Here is a 19,532-nt window from a genome sequence, read left to right on the forward strand (position 1 = left end):
TTCATTCAAAGTGATGGCCATACACATTTTGTAAGAGCAGAAAAAAGCAGTGGATAAAATGGCCCTTACATCATGCTGACAACCATACAAAAAAATACGCCTCATGAAAAAATGCTACTGAGAAATATAGCGATTTTGTTTTGGTGGCATGGTTAATTGTAGCTTTTACTTACCATTTTAAAAATGAATTATGTCAGCTTTATAATTATAATTTTGTTAAAGAAAAATAAAAAATGACTAACATACCTACCTACATGCTTTACGGTATGTAAATTTTTACTGTGGTTAAATAGACATTTGTCATAAATGTCAGATTCTTTGCTGTATCAGGTTGAAGCGTCATTTTCTTGACTGAGATCTTAACAAATCTGTTCCCCAATTCTTTGAGTACATTTTACATTAGAGCATGTGAAATGGATTAGTCAGCAGGCTTTCAATTTAAACTGCTGTACCAACCTTCGTTTTCATGCTTTTAGCATGAAACCTTAATAATATATAAACAGGAGGTTTATGTGTTTAGCATCATTAGCTATACCACAGCAGCACTGAGAGGATAAATTTCATGTCAATGTATTATTTTTGGTGCTAGCCAAAATCCTTGAAAAATCTTAGAAATCCATGGATTTTCAAACATTCAGGGTTTTTCTCAAAATTTGCATGCACAAGGGCTAAAAATATAGCAAATTCATAATGTTTCTAAATAAACATCCAAAATTACTTTTACCAGATACTAACTTTAAAAGGTATGATTTTTCTTTACTCATTATCATACCAGTGATCTTCTCTACTATTTAGGTATTGAAATCCTTTCAGTGTCTCTTCTCAAACACACCCTAGGGCCATTTATTACTGTTACATAACCAAGTTTCCCAACCTTAGCACAACTAAGTTCTCAGATGCAAAACTGCATTAATATTTATCTGCCTTCTTTCAAAAGAAAATTATACGAGCTGAGCAGATACATACTTGTAAGAATCACGAGACATTTAAACCATGAATTGAAACAAATGTGTATTTGAGTGTCCAATTAATTAAAAGAAACTCGAAGTCAATGAAATTGAATATGTTTGATTTGAATACCGTATGTCGATTTAACGCATTTAATCCTCATATGGAGAAAATGGAGAGCAGAGTTAACACTCCCTGCCTTGTTCTGTCGTCCTTCCCTACATGAGGAACAGGGATTAAGCAGAGAAAACATGCAACTGTTTTACAAATAACTCTCTCTTATAGGTGCAAAATTTTCAGACATAACATCCTTGGTGCTAATCCTTGCCTCACACCACTAGCCATGCGTGGTTCCTCAGACTGTGACAACTCTTCAACTGTTAAACTTCATAGGGGCTCTGCAGTCAGTAGACTTGCCTTCAGATGCAGAACTCTGGGCAAAGTATTTGCTCTCTGTGAGTCTCAGTTGCCTAGTCAGTAAAATGGGCATTTATTTTCCTTATCAATAAAAAGACCATTACTATAGTCTCCCCTGTGAGAATTATTTTGAAAGTAAAAGTGTAAAGTGTTAGTTGACCAGTCATGTGCAAATCTTTGCAACCCTATGGACTGTAGTCTGTCAGGCTCCTCTGTCCATGGAATTCTCCATGTAAGAATGCTGGAGTGGGTTGCCATTCCCTTTTCCAGGGTTCTTCCTGACCCCGGGATCAAACCCTAGTCTCCTCATCGCAGGCGGATTCTTTATTGTCTGAGCCACCAGGGAATTATTCCAACGACAAATAAGCTGTGTACAGAAGACTCTGCCTAACACCTGGTACACTGCACACCTCAGACATAACCGGGAGAGCTCGGTAATACAACTCCAAACACACCAAAGTTTGTTCTCAGGCTTCTAAGCCCTAGTTGTTCTTCTTCATCCTGCCTTCCTCTGATATCTTCGATTTCTTTACACTTCTTTTCAAAACTTCTTTTGCTGACAAAAATTCTATGTAGTCATACAGTGGCTCATAGGCATAAAGAATCTGCCTACGATGTGGGAGACCTGGGTTCAATCTCTAGGTTGGGAAGATTCCCCTGGAGGAGCACAGTTGACAGTATTACCCTGTGAGGGAAAATACAGATTTTAATAGGAATCCATGCCTTTGGCTATGGGAAGGGCACGCAGAGCAGACTCGTGGTGTCAGTGAGCAAATGGAAGGCGCAGGGAGTCTGCCCCAGACCTGTGGCAGCACTTGGCCATTTGCATTTTCAGAGTCCATGTGGAGCTGGCACAGGGTCCAGGGATGAAAAGTGGGTAACCCTGGACTGTGTGTCTCACGGAGAAGCTTCCAAGGGTTCAGCAGGGTTCATTTGAACTCCTGCTCTTCTCAGGACACTTGGAAAACCAAGCAGAAAGGACAGACACTGGTTGTGCCTCTGCAGCCCACTAGGGGTGGCAGGAAAGGAATGTGCTAAATTCTGAGGCTGATCAGTGGGGCTGACAGGTTCTGATCAGATCATACGTGGGGAGGCCTCAGCTGCAGTTCTGGGTGCACCACTTTTAAGAGGGATGCTGATAAATGAAACATCCACAAGAAAGCAAGAAGCATGAGCAGGATACACTCAAAACTGGGGAGGGAGATTTTAATTTGGAAAAGACAAAACCAAGGGTGACTGCCATCTCTAAACGCTTAGTGGCAACACTCTTGCCCAGGAGGAACGGTCCTTCTGTAAGGTTCCAAAGGAAAAAATCAGGTATCAGGATGGACATCTGAGGCCGCTGATTTTGGCTGAACAAAAATTAACCACTAATTCTGGCTGAACAAAAATTAATCTCTATGAATAGGTGGCTTTGTCAGACTGTGAGCTCTCCGCCACTAACATGATGAAGTACAGGCTTGGATGATCCCATCAGCATAGTAACCATCACTTTCTAAGATCTGATGGATTTGGGACTACATTCTTATTACTTTTAGCCTTTAAAAAACTCACTTATAAATAATCAAAACATTTTTCATTTAAATTTACAGAAGAGTTGAAAGAATAAAAAAAGTACAAAGAACACATGTATACTCTTTACCCACATCCATCAACTGTCAACATTGTAACCATCTGCTTTTATTATCTGCTCTTTCTCACTTTCTCTCCTTTTTAAACTAGATGATTTTTAGGGATCCTTCTCTGACTGAGAGTTATGACTCTAGGCTTCCTTCCAGGTAATAGGAATTTAGAAAAATTGGGATTCAGTTGGCAGTGCTCTTAAGAGGTCTTAGCATAAAACCTGAACTCCAAGTTCCTTGACTCACAGGGCCCTGTAGAGTCTGACCCTCCCTGAATGGCTTCCTGGCCTCATCCTCATTTTTATCACCCCCCAACCCCTCCACAGCCACACTGGTTTTCTTTTTCTTCTGCATCCACTAAGCTGATTTCTGACTCAGAGGCGCTGCACTTGCTAGTTCCTCTGGCTTCAATGCTCTCCACTGGCTTTCCCATGTCTGGGCCCTAGGAACACTCCCTGATCCCCAAACTCTTCTCTTTTCCCCACTATAAGTTACTTTGTCACAAGCCTCCCATCACCTCATCACTATTGGGAATGATCTGGTTTGTGTATTCATTTGCCTGCCTTTGTCTGTCACCCCCAGGATGTAAGTGCTTTGATAACAGGGCCTTGTCTACACCTTGTTTATTACCCTGTCTTCAGTGCATAGGACAGAAAACACACAAGTTACTTGGGGAATGAATAAATAAAAGAACGAGTGGCTCCAAGAACATCTATCTCATCAAAGACTTGTTAATACCAGGATGGATGTTACTACTTGACGGCTTACACAGAAAGTGCCTAACAGACTTAAAGGCAAAGAGACACATCTCTATTGGGTGGGGTATGTTCACAGTCACTAGAAGTTTAGGGGAAAGTTCCCCCATCCAGAAGATGTAGACTTTTCTCAGGAGCCAATGTGTCTTCTGCTGCCAAGGGTTCGAAAAGATCATCATAACAATGGAGATCTGCAAGGGCTCCTGGAGCCAACTCCTGCTAGGTTGTTGAAACACGAAAGACCTGGGGCTGGGGTGGGGGGGGCGCAGTGCTGGGGGGCTGCTGGGGACTATTTCTACATCTGAATGCCCATGGAACTCATTGAAACTGGCTCAGTTCTTTCAGAAAGGGAAGGTGAAAACTTTACTATATTGAGATCTCTTTCAAAGAAGTTCACAGATAATTCTACAGTGGTGCTTGGGAGAGATTAATTTTTCATGTGTTTCTTTTTCTAAGATCTCTCTTGCTCTATTAGGAAGTGGTTTACCAGCAACAGTTACAACTGGACATGGAAAGACAGACTGGTTCCAAATAGGAAAAGGAGTACATCAAGGCTATATATTGCCATCCTGCTTATTTAACTTATATGCAGAGTACATCATGAGAAACGCTGGGCTGGAAGAAGCACAAGCTGGAATCAAGATTGTCGGGAGAAATATCAATAACCTCAGATATGCAGATGACACCACCCTTATGGCAGAAGGTGAAGAGGAACTAAAGAGCCTCTTGATGAAAGTGAAAGAGGAGAGTGAAAATGCTGGCTTAAAGCTCAACATTCAGAAAACTAAGATCTTGGCATCTGGTCCCATCACCTCATGGGAAATAGATGGGGAGACAGTGGAAACGGTGTCAGACTTTATTTTTTTGGAGCTCCAAAATCACTGCAGATGGTGACTGCAGCCATGAAATTAAGACGCTTACTCCTTGGAAATTTATGATCAACCTAGATAGCATATTAAAAAGCAGAGACAATACTTTGCCAACAAAGGTCTGTCTGGTCAAGGCTATGGTTTTTCCAGTGGTCACGTATGGATGTGAGAGTTGGACTGTGAAGAAAGCTGAGCACTGAAAAGTTGATGCTTTTGAACTGTGGTGTTGGAGAAGACTCTTGAGAGTCCCTTGGACTGCAAGGAGAGCCAACCAGTCCATCCTAAAGGAGATCAGTCCTGGGTGTTCATTGGAAGGACTGATGCTGAAGCTGAAACTCCAGTACTTTGGCCACCCCACGCGAAGAGTTGACTCATTGGAAAAGACCCTGATGCTGGGAGGGATTGGGGGCAGGAGGAGAAGGGGCCGACACAGGATGAGATGGCTGGATGGCATCACCGACTCGATGGACATGGGTTTGAGTAAGCTCCGGGAGTGGGTGATGGATAGGGAGGCCTGGCGTGCTGTGATTCATGGGGTCACAAAGAGTCGGACACGACTGAGTGACTGAACTGAACTGAACTACCAGGCTCCAAATGGTCCATCAAATTGGAGGTATACATGTGATTCCATTAAAGAGACCTGAGTTTTCCCCTCAAACATTCATTTCTTGTCAGGTCTAATCATTGGTGATTACCTTGAGCATTGGATATTTGCTCTGAGTGAGTCTGAAGGCATCTGAACTTGAAATTGGCCTCCTTTTCAACCACAGAAGAAATCTGTAACATTGCCTATTGTGGAAGGGGCCACAAGTCACATGACCTGGAGAAATATGGACTAAACCACCCCCAGGAAAATTGCTTTTAAAAGCCTCAGTTAATTCACTTAATTTGGTAAGCAAGAGAAACTATTTAACAGAGAAAACACATTTTCTACTTCAATGGTGAGGGAAAATGCTAGCTTTTAAAGTTTTAAAATATCCTGAAATTAAATTACTATCCCTAAGTCTAGTTATCTGTTAGTATAAGGAATATATAAGAGAACAGACTCCAGAGACAGACTTCCTGGAGTTTGAATCCCAGCTCCATAATGTAATTGCTGTGTAACTCTGGGCAAGATAATTAACTTCTCTGCTCTGTGCCTCAGTTTGCCCATCTATGTAATACAAACATCCTAATGGTACTTAGTTCACAAGGATTTTAGGACTGCGTTAACACAAGTAAGGGCTTACATCAGTACCTGGCACATTAAGCACTACTGAAGTGTTTGCTATTAAGTCTTCTTTCTTACTCTCCATCTCCAACTTAAAAAAAAAAAAGAAACAAAAACTTGTGTCTCCAAAGTATCTTCAGATACATCCCCTAATTTTGATACTAACAGTAGCCTAGCAACACTGGCAGAAAAAGTTTCTTTTTTATTTTATAGATAATGAGTCACAGGCTCAAGGTCAGATAAAGGGTAAAGAGCTGAATGCTGACTCAGACAGAGGTCTTGGACTCTGAGGCTTGGGGCCTGTCCACTGCATCTGCTGCCTTTGTCACTGATCACAGGGTTCAACTCTCAATCTGGTGCTGGCTTTTAAGGAGGCACATTCTGATAAGTCTTATGATCAAAGCCTCTGTTAACCACATAGAAACTTGAGTGTGCTTGAAATTAAAAAAAAAAAAATTTTTTTAATGGAGGTAAGTGAAAACTTTCATTTGCACTTCAAACTATCTTCTATGACAGTTCTGACCCAGGCAATGAAACATTACTTTCACTCACACAGAAAAACACAGAGATAAACAAACCTAGATAGACGAATTATTTTTCCCACCTCATCTAAACAAACTGTCGATAGTAAACAGACAATCCAGGAGAAAAGTAAATAAGCTTTATACAGTCGTTTCAGTTCAAAAGGCCTAGAATTCTAGTAGCTGTATAAGTAGGATGATCTATTTATTTTCAAATACGATGCACCGAATGCAAGGATTATCTTAAGTCTTCCATCATCTGTGTTTCTTAGGATTCTAGTTACTATCAGAGGTCCCGCTTTGGCAAGGTTAATGGTGATGCCTTAGAGTAATTAGTTGGAAAAATAACAAACATCATTTCATAGTTTAATGCTATGGTATCATTCCCATCAATATCCTTTTTTATTTTCATTTTTGCCCATCACAGAGAGAAAAGCAGAGAGGCTTAATTTGATTTTCAGAAGGAAAAACAATCCTGAATGTACTTTTACTTTGGTCGAGGGTGGGGGGCGGTGCAAGGAGAAAAGGTCAGCCAGCTGGTTTTCATCTATATGCCATAATTCTCTGTTTAGTTTACACTATTAAACTCCAAAGCTTTGCTTTAATCTTAACTGTTACAGTATGCCTTACTGCAGATTCTATCATGTCGCATCCCTGATAGGATTTCAGACTTTGGCGAAGCACCATCCCCCAAGTTGGTCCTTGCCATCTGGGTAGTAAACGTATCCAACATTTTTTCATCGGCGCCTGCATCATTATGTTTTGTCACCAATGGTTTCTCGGGTTTGCAGTAAATTGCTGCGTATACTGTGGTTTGGAGCCACCGCGATGATCGCCTACATTTATTTGTATACAACTGGGTCCTCATCAGGGCCTCCCCGTCCAGTTGGTCTCTGGAGGATGACCTCACATCTGTTTGTTGGGGGTGGGTGGTGAGTGGAGAAGCCATAAAAGAAGAAGAAAACAGAAAGCAGGAGCAACCAATTTGATGGGGGAAGAGATTCCAGGAGGAGTCCCCCACACTCTAAAAGGCAGGATAAGAAGAGGTGAGGAGCGAAACTTACCTGATCTGTCTTCATTTTGGGAATCACATCTTCGGCACAGTTCCGGGATGGTCTTGAGTGACGTGACTGAATACTGAACGGGAAGCCAGAGGAAAAAGAGTGTAAAGTAACAATTTTAAACAAGAGCATTACATTCATTCAACTGGCCAGAAAACCAAAACACAAGAAGTGATACTTGAGTACAACATGTATGTCCAGAAAGCCTAAGTTTACGATAAATGGGCTGCTTGGTGATCTGGCTGCAGCCCATACTCTACCTATAAACATGTAAGTAGATACAGATTAACAAGAGGTCTGGACAGTCCTTTAACAAATGAGGTGGGGTGTAACCAGCAGATATTCTATCTCTTCTGCTACTTGTGGAAGATGGATTTTTCTGAACCTTGACAGCTTCCAGGAGATAGCCATAATATTTGCACTCTGAATCCTAAGAGTGAATCTATGTGTGGAAAAAAAAAGTCAAGAGGAGGAGCACGCAGCTTCCTACAGCATCCAGGGTAGCCAGAAGCCATCTCTCCTGGACTACAGAAATGTCCCTAATGCTGCCACAAATCATGCTGCGATCTCCATGGGAAATATCAGGATAATGCTATGAAAAGCGAGAAGAGCACGGTTCTGTTTGAAAGCTCATCTGTTTCACGAATAGATTAGTCTAAATTGAAAGAAACCACCCTGCAGGCTCAGTCCCAGCACCAACTCAGGGGCTGCTATCAGGATGATAGATTATGACATAAAGGGGCATAAAATCAGAGGAGCTACAACAAATGTAAAATCAATAGTTATGATGTATAGGAATGACATTTGATGCCAATCAATCTTTCTTTGGAGAAGGGTGTTTTAAAACAATGTAAATAGGATGAACTCTTTCTTTAATCAAAGGCCAAGTCAGGGACGGTCTTCAATCATACTTTAATTCATAATATATAGCTTCCTAAAAATAGTTTACTCTGTACCTTGAAGAACAAAGCTCTTATGTAATTGAGCATGGATTCTGAATGACTTCATGTTGCAAAACTGGGAAGGGGATTGAGAAAAACAAAAACATTATCTAAAAGAAAAATGATCGTGAGAAACTCATTAGGATTATTCCAGCATTACAAGTGAGGGATGTGTAACTGGGACACATTCGTCTATAGGAAGGTGCTTCAGTTAGCCTGATGTTGATGGATGAAGCAGTGTCTACACTGAGCCCCCCACGTCCCACCCCTGCACTTTCCATGTGGTATCAGCACAGCCAGACAGAGGGAGGGGCAGTTGGAGCGACTGTCAGTTTGCCAATTGCACATCACAAACAAATTAAATTTCCAGTACTTCCAAGTGGAAAATGAAATCTCAGATGACTAATTAGAGAAATGACTCTTACCTGTCTGATGCAATAACATCCTGTTTATGTTGGCTATTCCTCAGAGACTACAGGTGTTTTAGCAAACCCCTTCACATACTCCAGGGACGGAGGACTGCCTCTTAAGCCAAAAATGAACTCTGAGGAAGTTCTTCCCCTTTCACATTAAGTTCTCTGGGAGTGGGAGGTAACACAGGTACAGAAGCATTTTTCTTGTTATTCATAAGTTACCTTCTGTTTCTGGCCAAGTACAAGCTCTCTAAGGAAATCTGGTAGCTTCCTGAGGCCAGCTGGTACAGGTTAAATAATTACACAGTCTGTGATTCAATTAAAACTGGGCCTTTTGTTTCGGCTGCCATCAACCCCATGAAAGCACCCTTTGGCAAAGTCTTACCCTCTCTTTTTTCCCCTTTTCTTCCAAGGCAAAAATCTCAGACAGGAAGTTTCAGATTGATCATGTTTAAATATAGTTAATGGTAAATTCAATAAGTTGCTCAGTGGGCCTAATGATACATATTTGATTAAACTGGGTGTGCTGCTATCTGCATTTCCAGCCACATGCATCCTAACTGCCACCTCCCACGCCATGTCAGAAATGTCAGAACCTACAATTTATTAGGTGCACCTTCAGCTCCTCCAGTGTAATTGCAATGTACCTTCAGCTCCTCCGATGTGACTGCAAAGGTCCACAGTATGCAATCACTTTTAATTTGATGAGGTTTTCATTTCAACTGCCCACAGGATGTCTGGTTGGTAGAGGGACTGAGCTCCAGGGATGAGCCTGGCTGAGCCCCATCCACGGCCTCAATCTGTTTTACTTCTGGTGGCTCTGCCTCTCATCCACAGTCACACAGGAAGTTACTTTTGGCAAGGTATCCATCTTAATTCTTCGGGAATATGACATGGTAGAAAAAGTCATGTGCTTACTCCTGGTCATGGAAATAAATAGTAATCTAAGACAAAGATGATGTGTTGGCCAGAAAATCAAACTTTTGGATAATTATAAGTATATACGGAATGTCAAACTCAGCAATGACTCTAACCTACACTGAGAACAAATCTATAAGGACACACGAGGAAAAAAATCAATTTGTGGATTTGTTTCAGCAAGTACACTGCTCTTTGGATACAAGATAAAACTTAAGAGAGTGCCGTACAGATGGTTGAGTTGTGATATGAAGAGATACAGCAGAAATACGAAATTCACAAAACTAACACAAAAAATAAATTTTCATATCTGCAAATCTGGGAATAAGCAAACAACCCAGGAAGTCTCCTTTCACAAATGCATTGTGATACCATTTGGGAGCTGAGAGGAAAGCTTTCCCAGGACTTCACCCGGGTTTACAGGACAGATGGCCTTTTATAAGGAGCTGTTATGTCGCCAGCCCACCTATTCTCAGGACAATGGCCAGCTCCCAGGGTAGCCATGACTGTTATTTTGGCCCTAAGAGAACCAAAGCCTCATATCTTCCCTGTGTCTTGACCCCAACCCAAGCCTTTATATTGTGTTCCCTTGATTCCTATTATCCTTGAGTGACAAGAGAGGAGAAGGGTCTTGAAGATGGCCGAAAAGTACTATATTTCCTATCTCTGTGCTGCATTCTGATTTTTTCTTTTTCTAAGCATCTTTAGAGGAAACAATATTTTTGATTCAAACTTCTTTTCCACTCCTCCAGCATGCTTCAAGGAAAGCCCCTGCCAAAGACTGACCAGCTGCCTTCACTTCTTCCATGTCCCTGTGCATTCAAAGTTTAGTTTCCCTTCAGTTCTTTTACTCTGGGGCCTCCTTGCCTGCAATGCTTTCTTCTGGCTGGGCAAATGCTCTCTGCTCCTCAAGGCCAGGGTTTCACAGAGTTACACATTCTCTGTGAAACCCTGCCTGATTGCTTCAGCCGTGACTGAACATACTCTTTCTAAAAAATTAGTCAATTATTTGAGCTTCCCAGGTGGCTCAGATGGTAAAGCATCTGCCTGCAATGCGGGAGGGAGACCTGGGTTCGATCCCTGGGTTGGGAAGATCTCCTGGAGAAGGAAATGGCAACCCACTCCAGTATGCTTGCCTGGAGAATCCCATGGACAGAGAAGCCTGGTAGGCTACAGTCCATGGGGTCGCAAAGAGTTGGACAAGACTGAGTGACTTCACTTTCACTTTCAGTTAATTATTTAAAATTGAAGTATAGTTGACTTACAATGTTGTGTTCACCATTTCTGTGTATAACAAAGTGACTCAGTTTTATACATATATATATATACACACATTCTTTTTCATATTCTTTTCCACTGTGGTTTATCATGTGATATTGAATACAGTTCCCTCCAAGGACTTTGTAGTTTATCCATTCTACATGTACCAGTTTGCATCTGCTAATCCCAAACTCCCAATCCAGCCTCTTCCAACCCCCTCCCTCTTGGCAACCACCAGTCTATTTTCAATGTCTGTGATTCTATTTCTGTTTCACAGATAGGTTCATTTGTACCACGTTTTAGATGGATACAACTAGGGACCATCATGGGCTTCCCCTGTGGCTCAGCTGGTCAAGAATCTGCCTGCACTGCAGGAGACCTGGGTTTGATCCTTGGGTTGGAAAGATCCCCTGGAGAAGGGAATGGCAACCCACTCCAGTATTCTGGCCTGGAGAATTCTATAGACTTTATAGACGATGGGGTCACAAAGAGTTGGACATGACTGAGCAACTTTCACCTGACTTCACTTTTCAGGGACTATCATGCTAAGTGAAGTCAGTCAGAAAGGGACGCTTTTCTGCCCTTGATAAGAAAATCTTGCTGTTTCTCTGTTGTTCCCCTGTGCTGTGCTGGCTCCCACAAGTGCCCGAGGGAAAGGATGATGTCTTTAGTATACATGCATGGCACAAAACAACTTATTCACTGACTGAAATGCTAAGCTATACACACATGTGATTAATCCTGGGACATAATATTATAGATGGTCAAGCAAGTTCTTTCATATTTAGGTTGTAAGTGGGAATTCCTTCCATGCTTCTGTACTTGCTCTAAAATTACTTAGTTTTCTAAAATGTAAATTTGACTAAGGTGCTTCTCAGTTTCAAATCTTCAGTGGCTCTGCCCTGCCCCTAGGAGAATGATCAACAGGCCTTAGCAAGGCATGGGCAGCCTGCCATGAGCTTAGACTCATCTCTCACCACAGTCCTCTTCTTCTGGTTCTTCTGGTAATACTAAATTTCTTGTAAATCCCTCATATCTTCTTTGATCCTCCCAGGTGGAATTTATCTCAGCTTTCAAAGTGTGGTGGCCAGATCAATGGCATTAACACCATTTAGGAACTTGTTAGGAATTCACATTCTTGGGCCCCACCCCAGAAACTTTAAGGCAGGGCCCAGCAATCCAAGAAAGACTGACAGCAGGAGGACAAGGGGGCAACAGAGGATTAGATGGTTGGGTGGCATCATCAACTCAATGAACATGAGATTGAGCAAACTCCAGAAGATAGTAGAGAACAGGGAAGCCTGGCCTGCTGCAGCCCATAGAGTTGTAAAGAGGGGGACACAACTGAGCAACTGAACAACAACAGCAACCTGTGTTTTTATAAACCATTCAGCTGATTCTGATGCCTAGTGAAGCTCAAGGACCACTGTTCTTTATTTCTTTATCTTGCCCATATGTTCAGTACAGAATCCATCGTGTGACATTTCATCTATACCTTTATATAATGTCTTTTTCTGCTTCCTGAGGGTGTGGACAATATTTTATTTACCAGAGATACTAGGTACTTACTGACCTGAATAAAATGAATTTTCCTAGGTAGCCCATGATATTGGTGGCAATACTAATACTAATAATGGTAGTGTTTAATATTTACATAGCACTAATCTTATTAAGAAACGTCACGTGCACGTTAGTCGCTCAGTTGTGTCCAACTCTTTGCAACCCCATGGACTCAAGCTCACCAGGCTCCTCTGTCCATGGGATTTTCCAGGCAAGAATACTGGAGTGGGCTGCCATTTCCTTCTCTAGGGCATCTTCCCTGGAGAAGGACCGGGGATCAAATCTTCCCGACCCAGGTCTCCTGCATTGCAGGCAGATTCTTTATCATCTGAGCCACTGGTAGTACTCCGTAATATTAATATGGCACTAATCACCTTAGAAAATGCCATGCCTACCTGTCTCACAATGTAATCAGGACATATTTAAAAGAATAAACACTTCTAATATATTCATAGCATGAATGGCAGCTGGTGCCTTAGCTTTTGGTATAGAGACAATGGATTTGGAGCCAGAAGCTCTGGATTCAAGTCCTACTTCTGACATTTATTAACTCTGTAGTTCTGGGCAGAGAAATCATTTCCAATCTCTGAAGCTCAGTTTCTTTATTTAGAAAACACAGATAATCAGATGAGATCATGTAAGTGAAGTCAATCTGCAAGCTATAAAATGATGTTAAATGTTCTGGTCTCTTCTCTCTAATTCATCTTCCTCGTGAGTACCATGGCTCTTCCCTCCTCATCTTTGTACCTCTCATGATTTGCAGTTCAGGAGATCAAGACTTGAGAACTGATGAGACAGGAAGATGGGGGCCAGGCTGGAACTGGAAAGGAAAGGAAGGACAGCCCAGCCTGTCTCAGCACTTTATTTCACTTCTTTGGTCTTTCCTCCTCCAAAAGAACCCATGCCCAAGAACGGACACTGAAACTTAGCTTCACAAACTACACAGAGTTGCTATGATGTTAAGATTATCCTACAGATCCCAATGTTGTCACTCTGCCATGCAAAACAGTTTGAACGTGCATGGGATTCATAATTACAGGCTGTGACTTCTACACTGGGCTTTGGGGACCTCTGACCACCCTACATACTATTCAGGGCTGAAAAGCTTTGGCCCTTGCTCCTGAGAACTGGAGCCAGTTGGGTGAATGAGCAGACATTACTCAGATAGTCATGAGCCACAGAAAATGAAAGAACTAAAATCCTAACACCTTTTCAAGCTAGAGACTTTTAAACAACCAAAGTCACATTGAGTTTCCAAAAGAAACGATTAGGCCAGTCATCCAAACAACTATCCTGAAATTCGTGGTTTCTCACATAGCTTTCCAAAATTCAAGCAGGCATCTACACAGTCACACACTAAAAATGACAAAAATGTGTACATGCAAAGTTGGTAGGGAAAGCAAAGGCACACAGCTGAACAGAGATTTTCAGAAGTGCAATATTTCCCTAAAACTGTGACTTCCTCTCCAGTGGCCCATCTCAGGGAAGTAGTGTCCTGACTTCACGCCCTCACTAACAGATCATGCTCTGTTTTCCCTTCTCTGAGGATGTGGTACTCACACTCTACACCTTCATCACGCTAGCCTGCTGTTATGGCTCAGAACTCCTTCTTTCCCATCTCCTCGGACTCATGCTCCGCCATCACCCTCTCTTCTCTCCTTCTCCTCAGCCACTCTCTCAACATCAGCTCTCTCCTCTGATCCTATAAAATTAAACAAGCACCCCCACCACCTCAAGACATGCTGCCTCCTCAGTTGGTCATGGGTGGAGTTTCCTGCTCATGTGTTCACAACCACCTTTTTTGAAAGAATTGCCTTGGTTCCTGTCTCTACTTCCTCAGCTCTGCATTCACTCCTCCAGCCACAACGATGTGTTATTTGTGCCCTCACCCATAGGACGGCTCTTATTGTGTCCACCAATGAGTTTCAACTGGAAAATCCAGTGGCACTTTTCAGACATTGCTCTTTCTAATGATCTATTTCCCACACTTGACCATTGCAAGTGGTCCTTTAAATTCTTTAAATCATCCCTCCCCCTCTTTCTATCTCCCTTAGTTTCCTCTTATATCTTTGAAAACTTCTTTCCTGTCTTCTTTGGAGAAGCTTCTTTATCCTCTTCCTCACAGGACACACTTCTACACAGTTCCTTTCTTGGGACACTCTTCCCTTTTCATATTCCATGCTTCTCAGGTGACCTTACTGATTCCCACAATTTCAACCATCACCTCTACATAGTACAGACACTGGTCATCTACATATTCACACACACACACACACACACACACATATCCCATGCATGGAAAACTCTTAAAGAGATGGGAATATCAGATCACCTTACCTGCCTCCAAAGAAACCTATATGCAGGTCAAGAAGTAACAGTTAGAACCATACATGGAACAGCTTGGTTCAAAATTGGGAACGGAGTACATCAAGGCTGAATATTGTCACCATGCATGTGCAGTCCATGGGGTTGCAAAGAGTCAGACATGACAGAGTGATTGAACTAACTTAAGCAGAGTACATCATGTGAAATGTTGGGCTGGATGAATCACAAGCTGGAATCGAGATTGTGGGGAAAAATATCAAAAACCTCAGACAGAGAGATGATACCACTCTAATGGCAGAAAGTCAAGGGGAACTAAAGAGCTTCTTGATGAGGGTGAAAGAGGAGGAAGAAAAAGTTGGTTTAAAACTCAGCATTCAAAAACTAAGATCATGGCATCTGGTCTCATTACTTTATGACAGATAGATGGGGAAAAAGTGGAAATGGTGACTGATTTTCTTTTCTTGGGCTCTAAAATCATTATGGACAGTGACTGCAGCCATGAAATTAAGAGATGCTTGCTCCTTAGAAGAAAAGCTATGACAAACCTAAATAGTCTATTAGAAAGCAGAGACATCACTTTGCTGACAAAGGTCCGTATAGTCAAAGCTATGGTTTTTCCAGTAGTCATGTACGGATATAAGAGTTGGACCATAAGAAAGACTGGGTGCCGAAGAACAGATGCTTTTGAATTGTGGTGCTGGAGAAGACTCTTCAGAGTCCCTTGGACTGCAAGGAGATCAAACCAGTTAGTCCTAAAGGAAACAAACCCTGAATATTCATTGGAAGGACTGATGCTAAAGCTGAAGCTCCAAAACTTTGGCCACCTGATGTGAAGAGCACTGGAAAAGACCCTAATGCTGGGAAAGATTGAAGGCATCAAGAGAAGGGGACAACAGAGGATAAGATGGTTAGATGTCATCACTGACTCAGTGGACATGAGTTTGAACAAACTCTGGGAGATAGTGTAGGACAGGGAAGCCTGGTGTGCCACAGTCCATAGGGTCACAAAGACATAGGGTTGGACACGACTTGGTGACTAAACAAATCCCACGTGTGCATGCTCAGTCACGTCCGACTCTTTGTGACCCCATGGATGTAGCCTCCCAGGCTCCTCTGTCCATGGGATTTCCCAGGCAAGAATACTGGAGTGGGTCGCCATTGCCGTTTCCAGGGGATCTTCCTGATCCAGGGATTGAACCCACATTTCCTGCATCTTCTGCATTGCAGGAGGATTCTTTACCATTGAGCCACCTGGGAAGTCACATATATCAGTCTGTTTTAAATATATAATTCTTTCCACCATTTGGACTCTTTTAAAGAAAATTATTATAAATTATCCTAATTTAAATGCATTTGATTTTTGCTCTTACTCCTTGTTTTTATCCTATGCTCCAAGAGGTATTTAAAAAATTGATAAGTGTCAAATTCTTCCATGCTAAAACAGTGCTTGTGGTTGGTATTTGGGAAAATTCAGTAATTCTCTCTGAGCATATTAGAAGTACACCAGGAATGACTCCATTGTAATGTTAATATGTACAGTCAGACAAAAGATGAAAAGCCACATTGGTGAAGGGATGATGAGACTGCAGAATTGAATGATCCTCTTTCACTGTGGGGAGTGGCCATGGATGGGAAAGGATGTGGGTGGACGAGGGTAGATACTGGTGACCAAGGGGCTGAGCAGAAGTCATTTTTCAAGGTAGTAATTACATACCTGGACTCTACAGCTAGACTGTACATGTTATAGCCTGAAGTGAAGTGAAGTCACTCAGTTGTGTCCGACCCTTTGCGACCCCATGGACTGTAGCCTACCAGGCTCCTCCGTCCATGGGATTTTCCAGGCAAGAATACTGGAGTGGGGTGCCATTGCCTTCTCCAGGGGATCTTCCCGACCCAGGGATTGAACCCAGGTCTCCTGCATTGCAGGCAGACGCTTTACCATCTGAGCCACCAGGGAAGCCTGACTTTACTATTTTCCAGCTAATTAATCTTAGTTACTCAATCTCTGCATATTACAAGTTTCTGTAAAATAGGTACTAATGGTATCTACGTCAGAATGTGGCTGTGAAGATTATGAGATAATAATGAAAAATATCAGGAATGGTGTCTGATGCATAGCATGTGTTCAAAAATTGTTAGTTATCATTATTATTTAGTTAAAAAGTATAAAAAATGAACTAAAATAATGGTAACTATTGAGGCAAAAATTACAAACTATAAAAGATTTAGAAAGCAAGTTATCTTACAGTAGGGCAGATGGCCAACCACAAGCCTTATTTGACTTCAATGATTGCATACTTTTAATTGTGAGCCAATAATCAATCACAACCAAAATATAAAGACTGACTTCAAGAATAGAGTTTGATACTGTACTTAATTGTGACCTACTATTTAAGTTAGCCTGACATTTCATAATATGCTCAACTGTTAGCACAGGGTATGGTAAACTCACATAAATCTCACACAGGGTATGAGAACACAGAACACATCTGTGTCCTTCACCTCAAGTCTAGAACCATGCCTGGCGCACTGTAATGTTTAATATATGCCTGTTGAGTAGACTGGTATAACATGTACTCGTTCATAAATGGTAAATAGTTTGCATAAATAACCTGCATAGTCAACTTAATAAGTGTCATGACTGTTGGGCCAGATGAAAACTATTTACAGAGTAAGAGAAGGGCAAAACAGTAAATCAACCAATTGTTCATTCTGCTAGGAAATCACTCTGTGTCTATAAGATTGCTCTCTACCTTCTCAGGTGTGGATGGATGTCACTCAGGTCCAAGTTTGGAGTCTGGGGACGTGGGTTCTAGGCCTGCAGTCTAACACTAGTATGGGACATAAATTTGAAATTAAATTTTGCCTGGATTAGATTATTTTTAATTCCTCTCCTGGCAGGCATTAAGAAAATGGTAAGACACACATAATATTAGAACAAGTATGAGGTTTTGAGTAATGGTGAGGTGGAGAAGGGACCAATGAGAGGTAATTGAGACTTGGATACAAGACACTACAAAAAGAACACTGCCAAAAGTTGGGGCATTCTGAAGAGCTGATGAAACAGATCCTACTGAGAAGCACTTTAGAGAAGTTTGAACGGAAATAAGAGCAGGGTGATGGCTCGGAAGGGCAGGGACAGCGACGAAGAGATGGAGGCGATCTGAGGCCCCTAACCTCTAGTAACCTTCCAGGAAGCACCAAGGAAAGATACTAGGGTTTTAGAGCCCGTGCTAGAGAGGAGGGACAAGCAAGGTTCTCTGTACCTTGAGTATCTTTCTGGATTTTTTTCACACCTAAAACTGGAACAAAAGCTGTACTCTTTACCCACCCCAACTCAGTGCCTGGGTGCATGCGATAAGCTCTTCAGGCCCTTTCTCAAGGTCTCCCACTACCTGGAAGCACTTCTTGGTCAGAATGTAATGAAATCTGGGAAGTGTCAGTGCAATGAGTTGAGCACAAGGTGATGTACACAAAAGGGGGGCGGGGAGGGCTGGTATTTTAGTGTAAGTGATGCCCAGTCGGTGGGACGGAGACGTGAAAACTCACTGAGAGCAAGATTTACTTGCCATAAGAACTTATTTTCCTACCAGTGGTTTAAGCACTTCGCTAGCTTGCTCAGTTGCTCCAGTCGTGTCCTACTCTTAGCGACCAGCTCTCATAGCTCGCCAGGCTCCTCTGTCCATGGGATTCTTCAGACGATACTACTGGAGTCAGCTGCCACGCCCTCCTCCAGGGGATCTTCCTGACCCAAACCCACATCTCCTGTGGCTCCTGCACTGCAGATGGGTTCTTTACCCCTCAGCCACTGGGGAAGCCCCTTAAGCACTTTACGAAAATGAATCCACCTAAGTCTGTGCTATTACCCTGGGCTGCAAGGGCTTAGGTCAAAAGGGATAATAAAGTGAAAGGACACTTACTGATCTTGATCTCAACTGATTTGCACAAAACATACACTATGTGATTGCCAAAAATGTCAACTTTCACCAAAGCTGCAGTCATGGTGATACAGAAAAGCAAGAAAAATTCCTGTGCTAAGGAATAAAGCATTGTACTTAGTTCTATTTATATGCGTGTGCACACATGCCTGTGTGTGTCTATTTACATGTATGTGTACATGTTTATATGTACACGTAGGTATTTGTATAAATATATGTGTATACATATATGCACTTGTGTCTGCATATGAACAGAAGTGTGAGTTTATGTATGAACATAAATATACATTTCATATCTTCTCCATAAAATACAGGACAATAGGTAGAGATGGATTATTATGACTTAACAGATGGAAAAACTGAGGAACAATTAAATTAGGAGGGTTGTTTAAGTTCTCCTAGCTTCTTTTATTTTATTAATATTTATTTACACTGTATATCAACTCCTTTACTATTGATAAGCACTCTGCAATCGCTTCAGTGACAGCCAGGGGTAGTGATGGGTGAGATGACTGGTCCAGAGATGATTTTATTCAACCAAACTGCACAAAAGAGAAAAAGTAACACAAACAGTTCTGTATTGAAATCCTGACCCTCCCACTTATCTATCTGTAACCTTGTGAAAGTCAGACTATCCCTAAGCCTCCTTATTTTCATCTGCCAAACAGGGGATTACAAATAGGGCCTGCCTTGCAGAGCTGATATGAGGATTAACCAGGACCAATGATTTATTTATTTATTTCCTTTTCAGGACCAATGATTTAAAGAGTTCAT

General features: G+C 41.9%; 1 protein-coding gene across 7 annotated transcripts in view; it reads right to left on the reverse strand.

The window, feature by feature from the left end:
- The window catches only part of SNCAIP (synuclein alpha interacting protein), a 154,114-nt gene that overhangs the window by 55,983 nt on the left and 78,599 nt on the right, over positions 1 to 19,532 (reverse strand). For all 7 annotated transcript variants that reach the window (XM_061150917.1, XM_061150915.1, XM_061150913.1 and 4 more), the window contains one exon: positions 7,407 to 7,479. In XM_061150917.1, the coding sequence (XP_061006900.1) occupies positions 7,407 to 7,479 (73 nt within the window). The remainder of the gene's footprint in view (positions 1 to 7,406; positions 7,480 to 19,532) is intronic.

This window comes from Dama dama, chromosome 9 (genome assembly GCF_033118175.1).
Source record: "Dama dama isolate Ldn47 chromosome 9, ASM3311817v1, whole genome shotgun sequence".
NCBI lineage: Eukaryota > Metazoa > Chordata > Mammalia > Artiodactyla > Cervidae > Dama > Dama dama.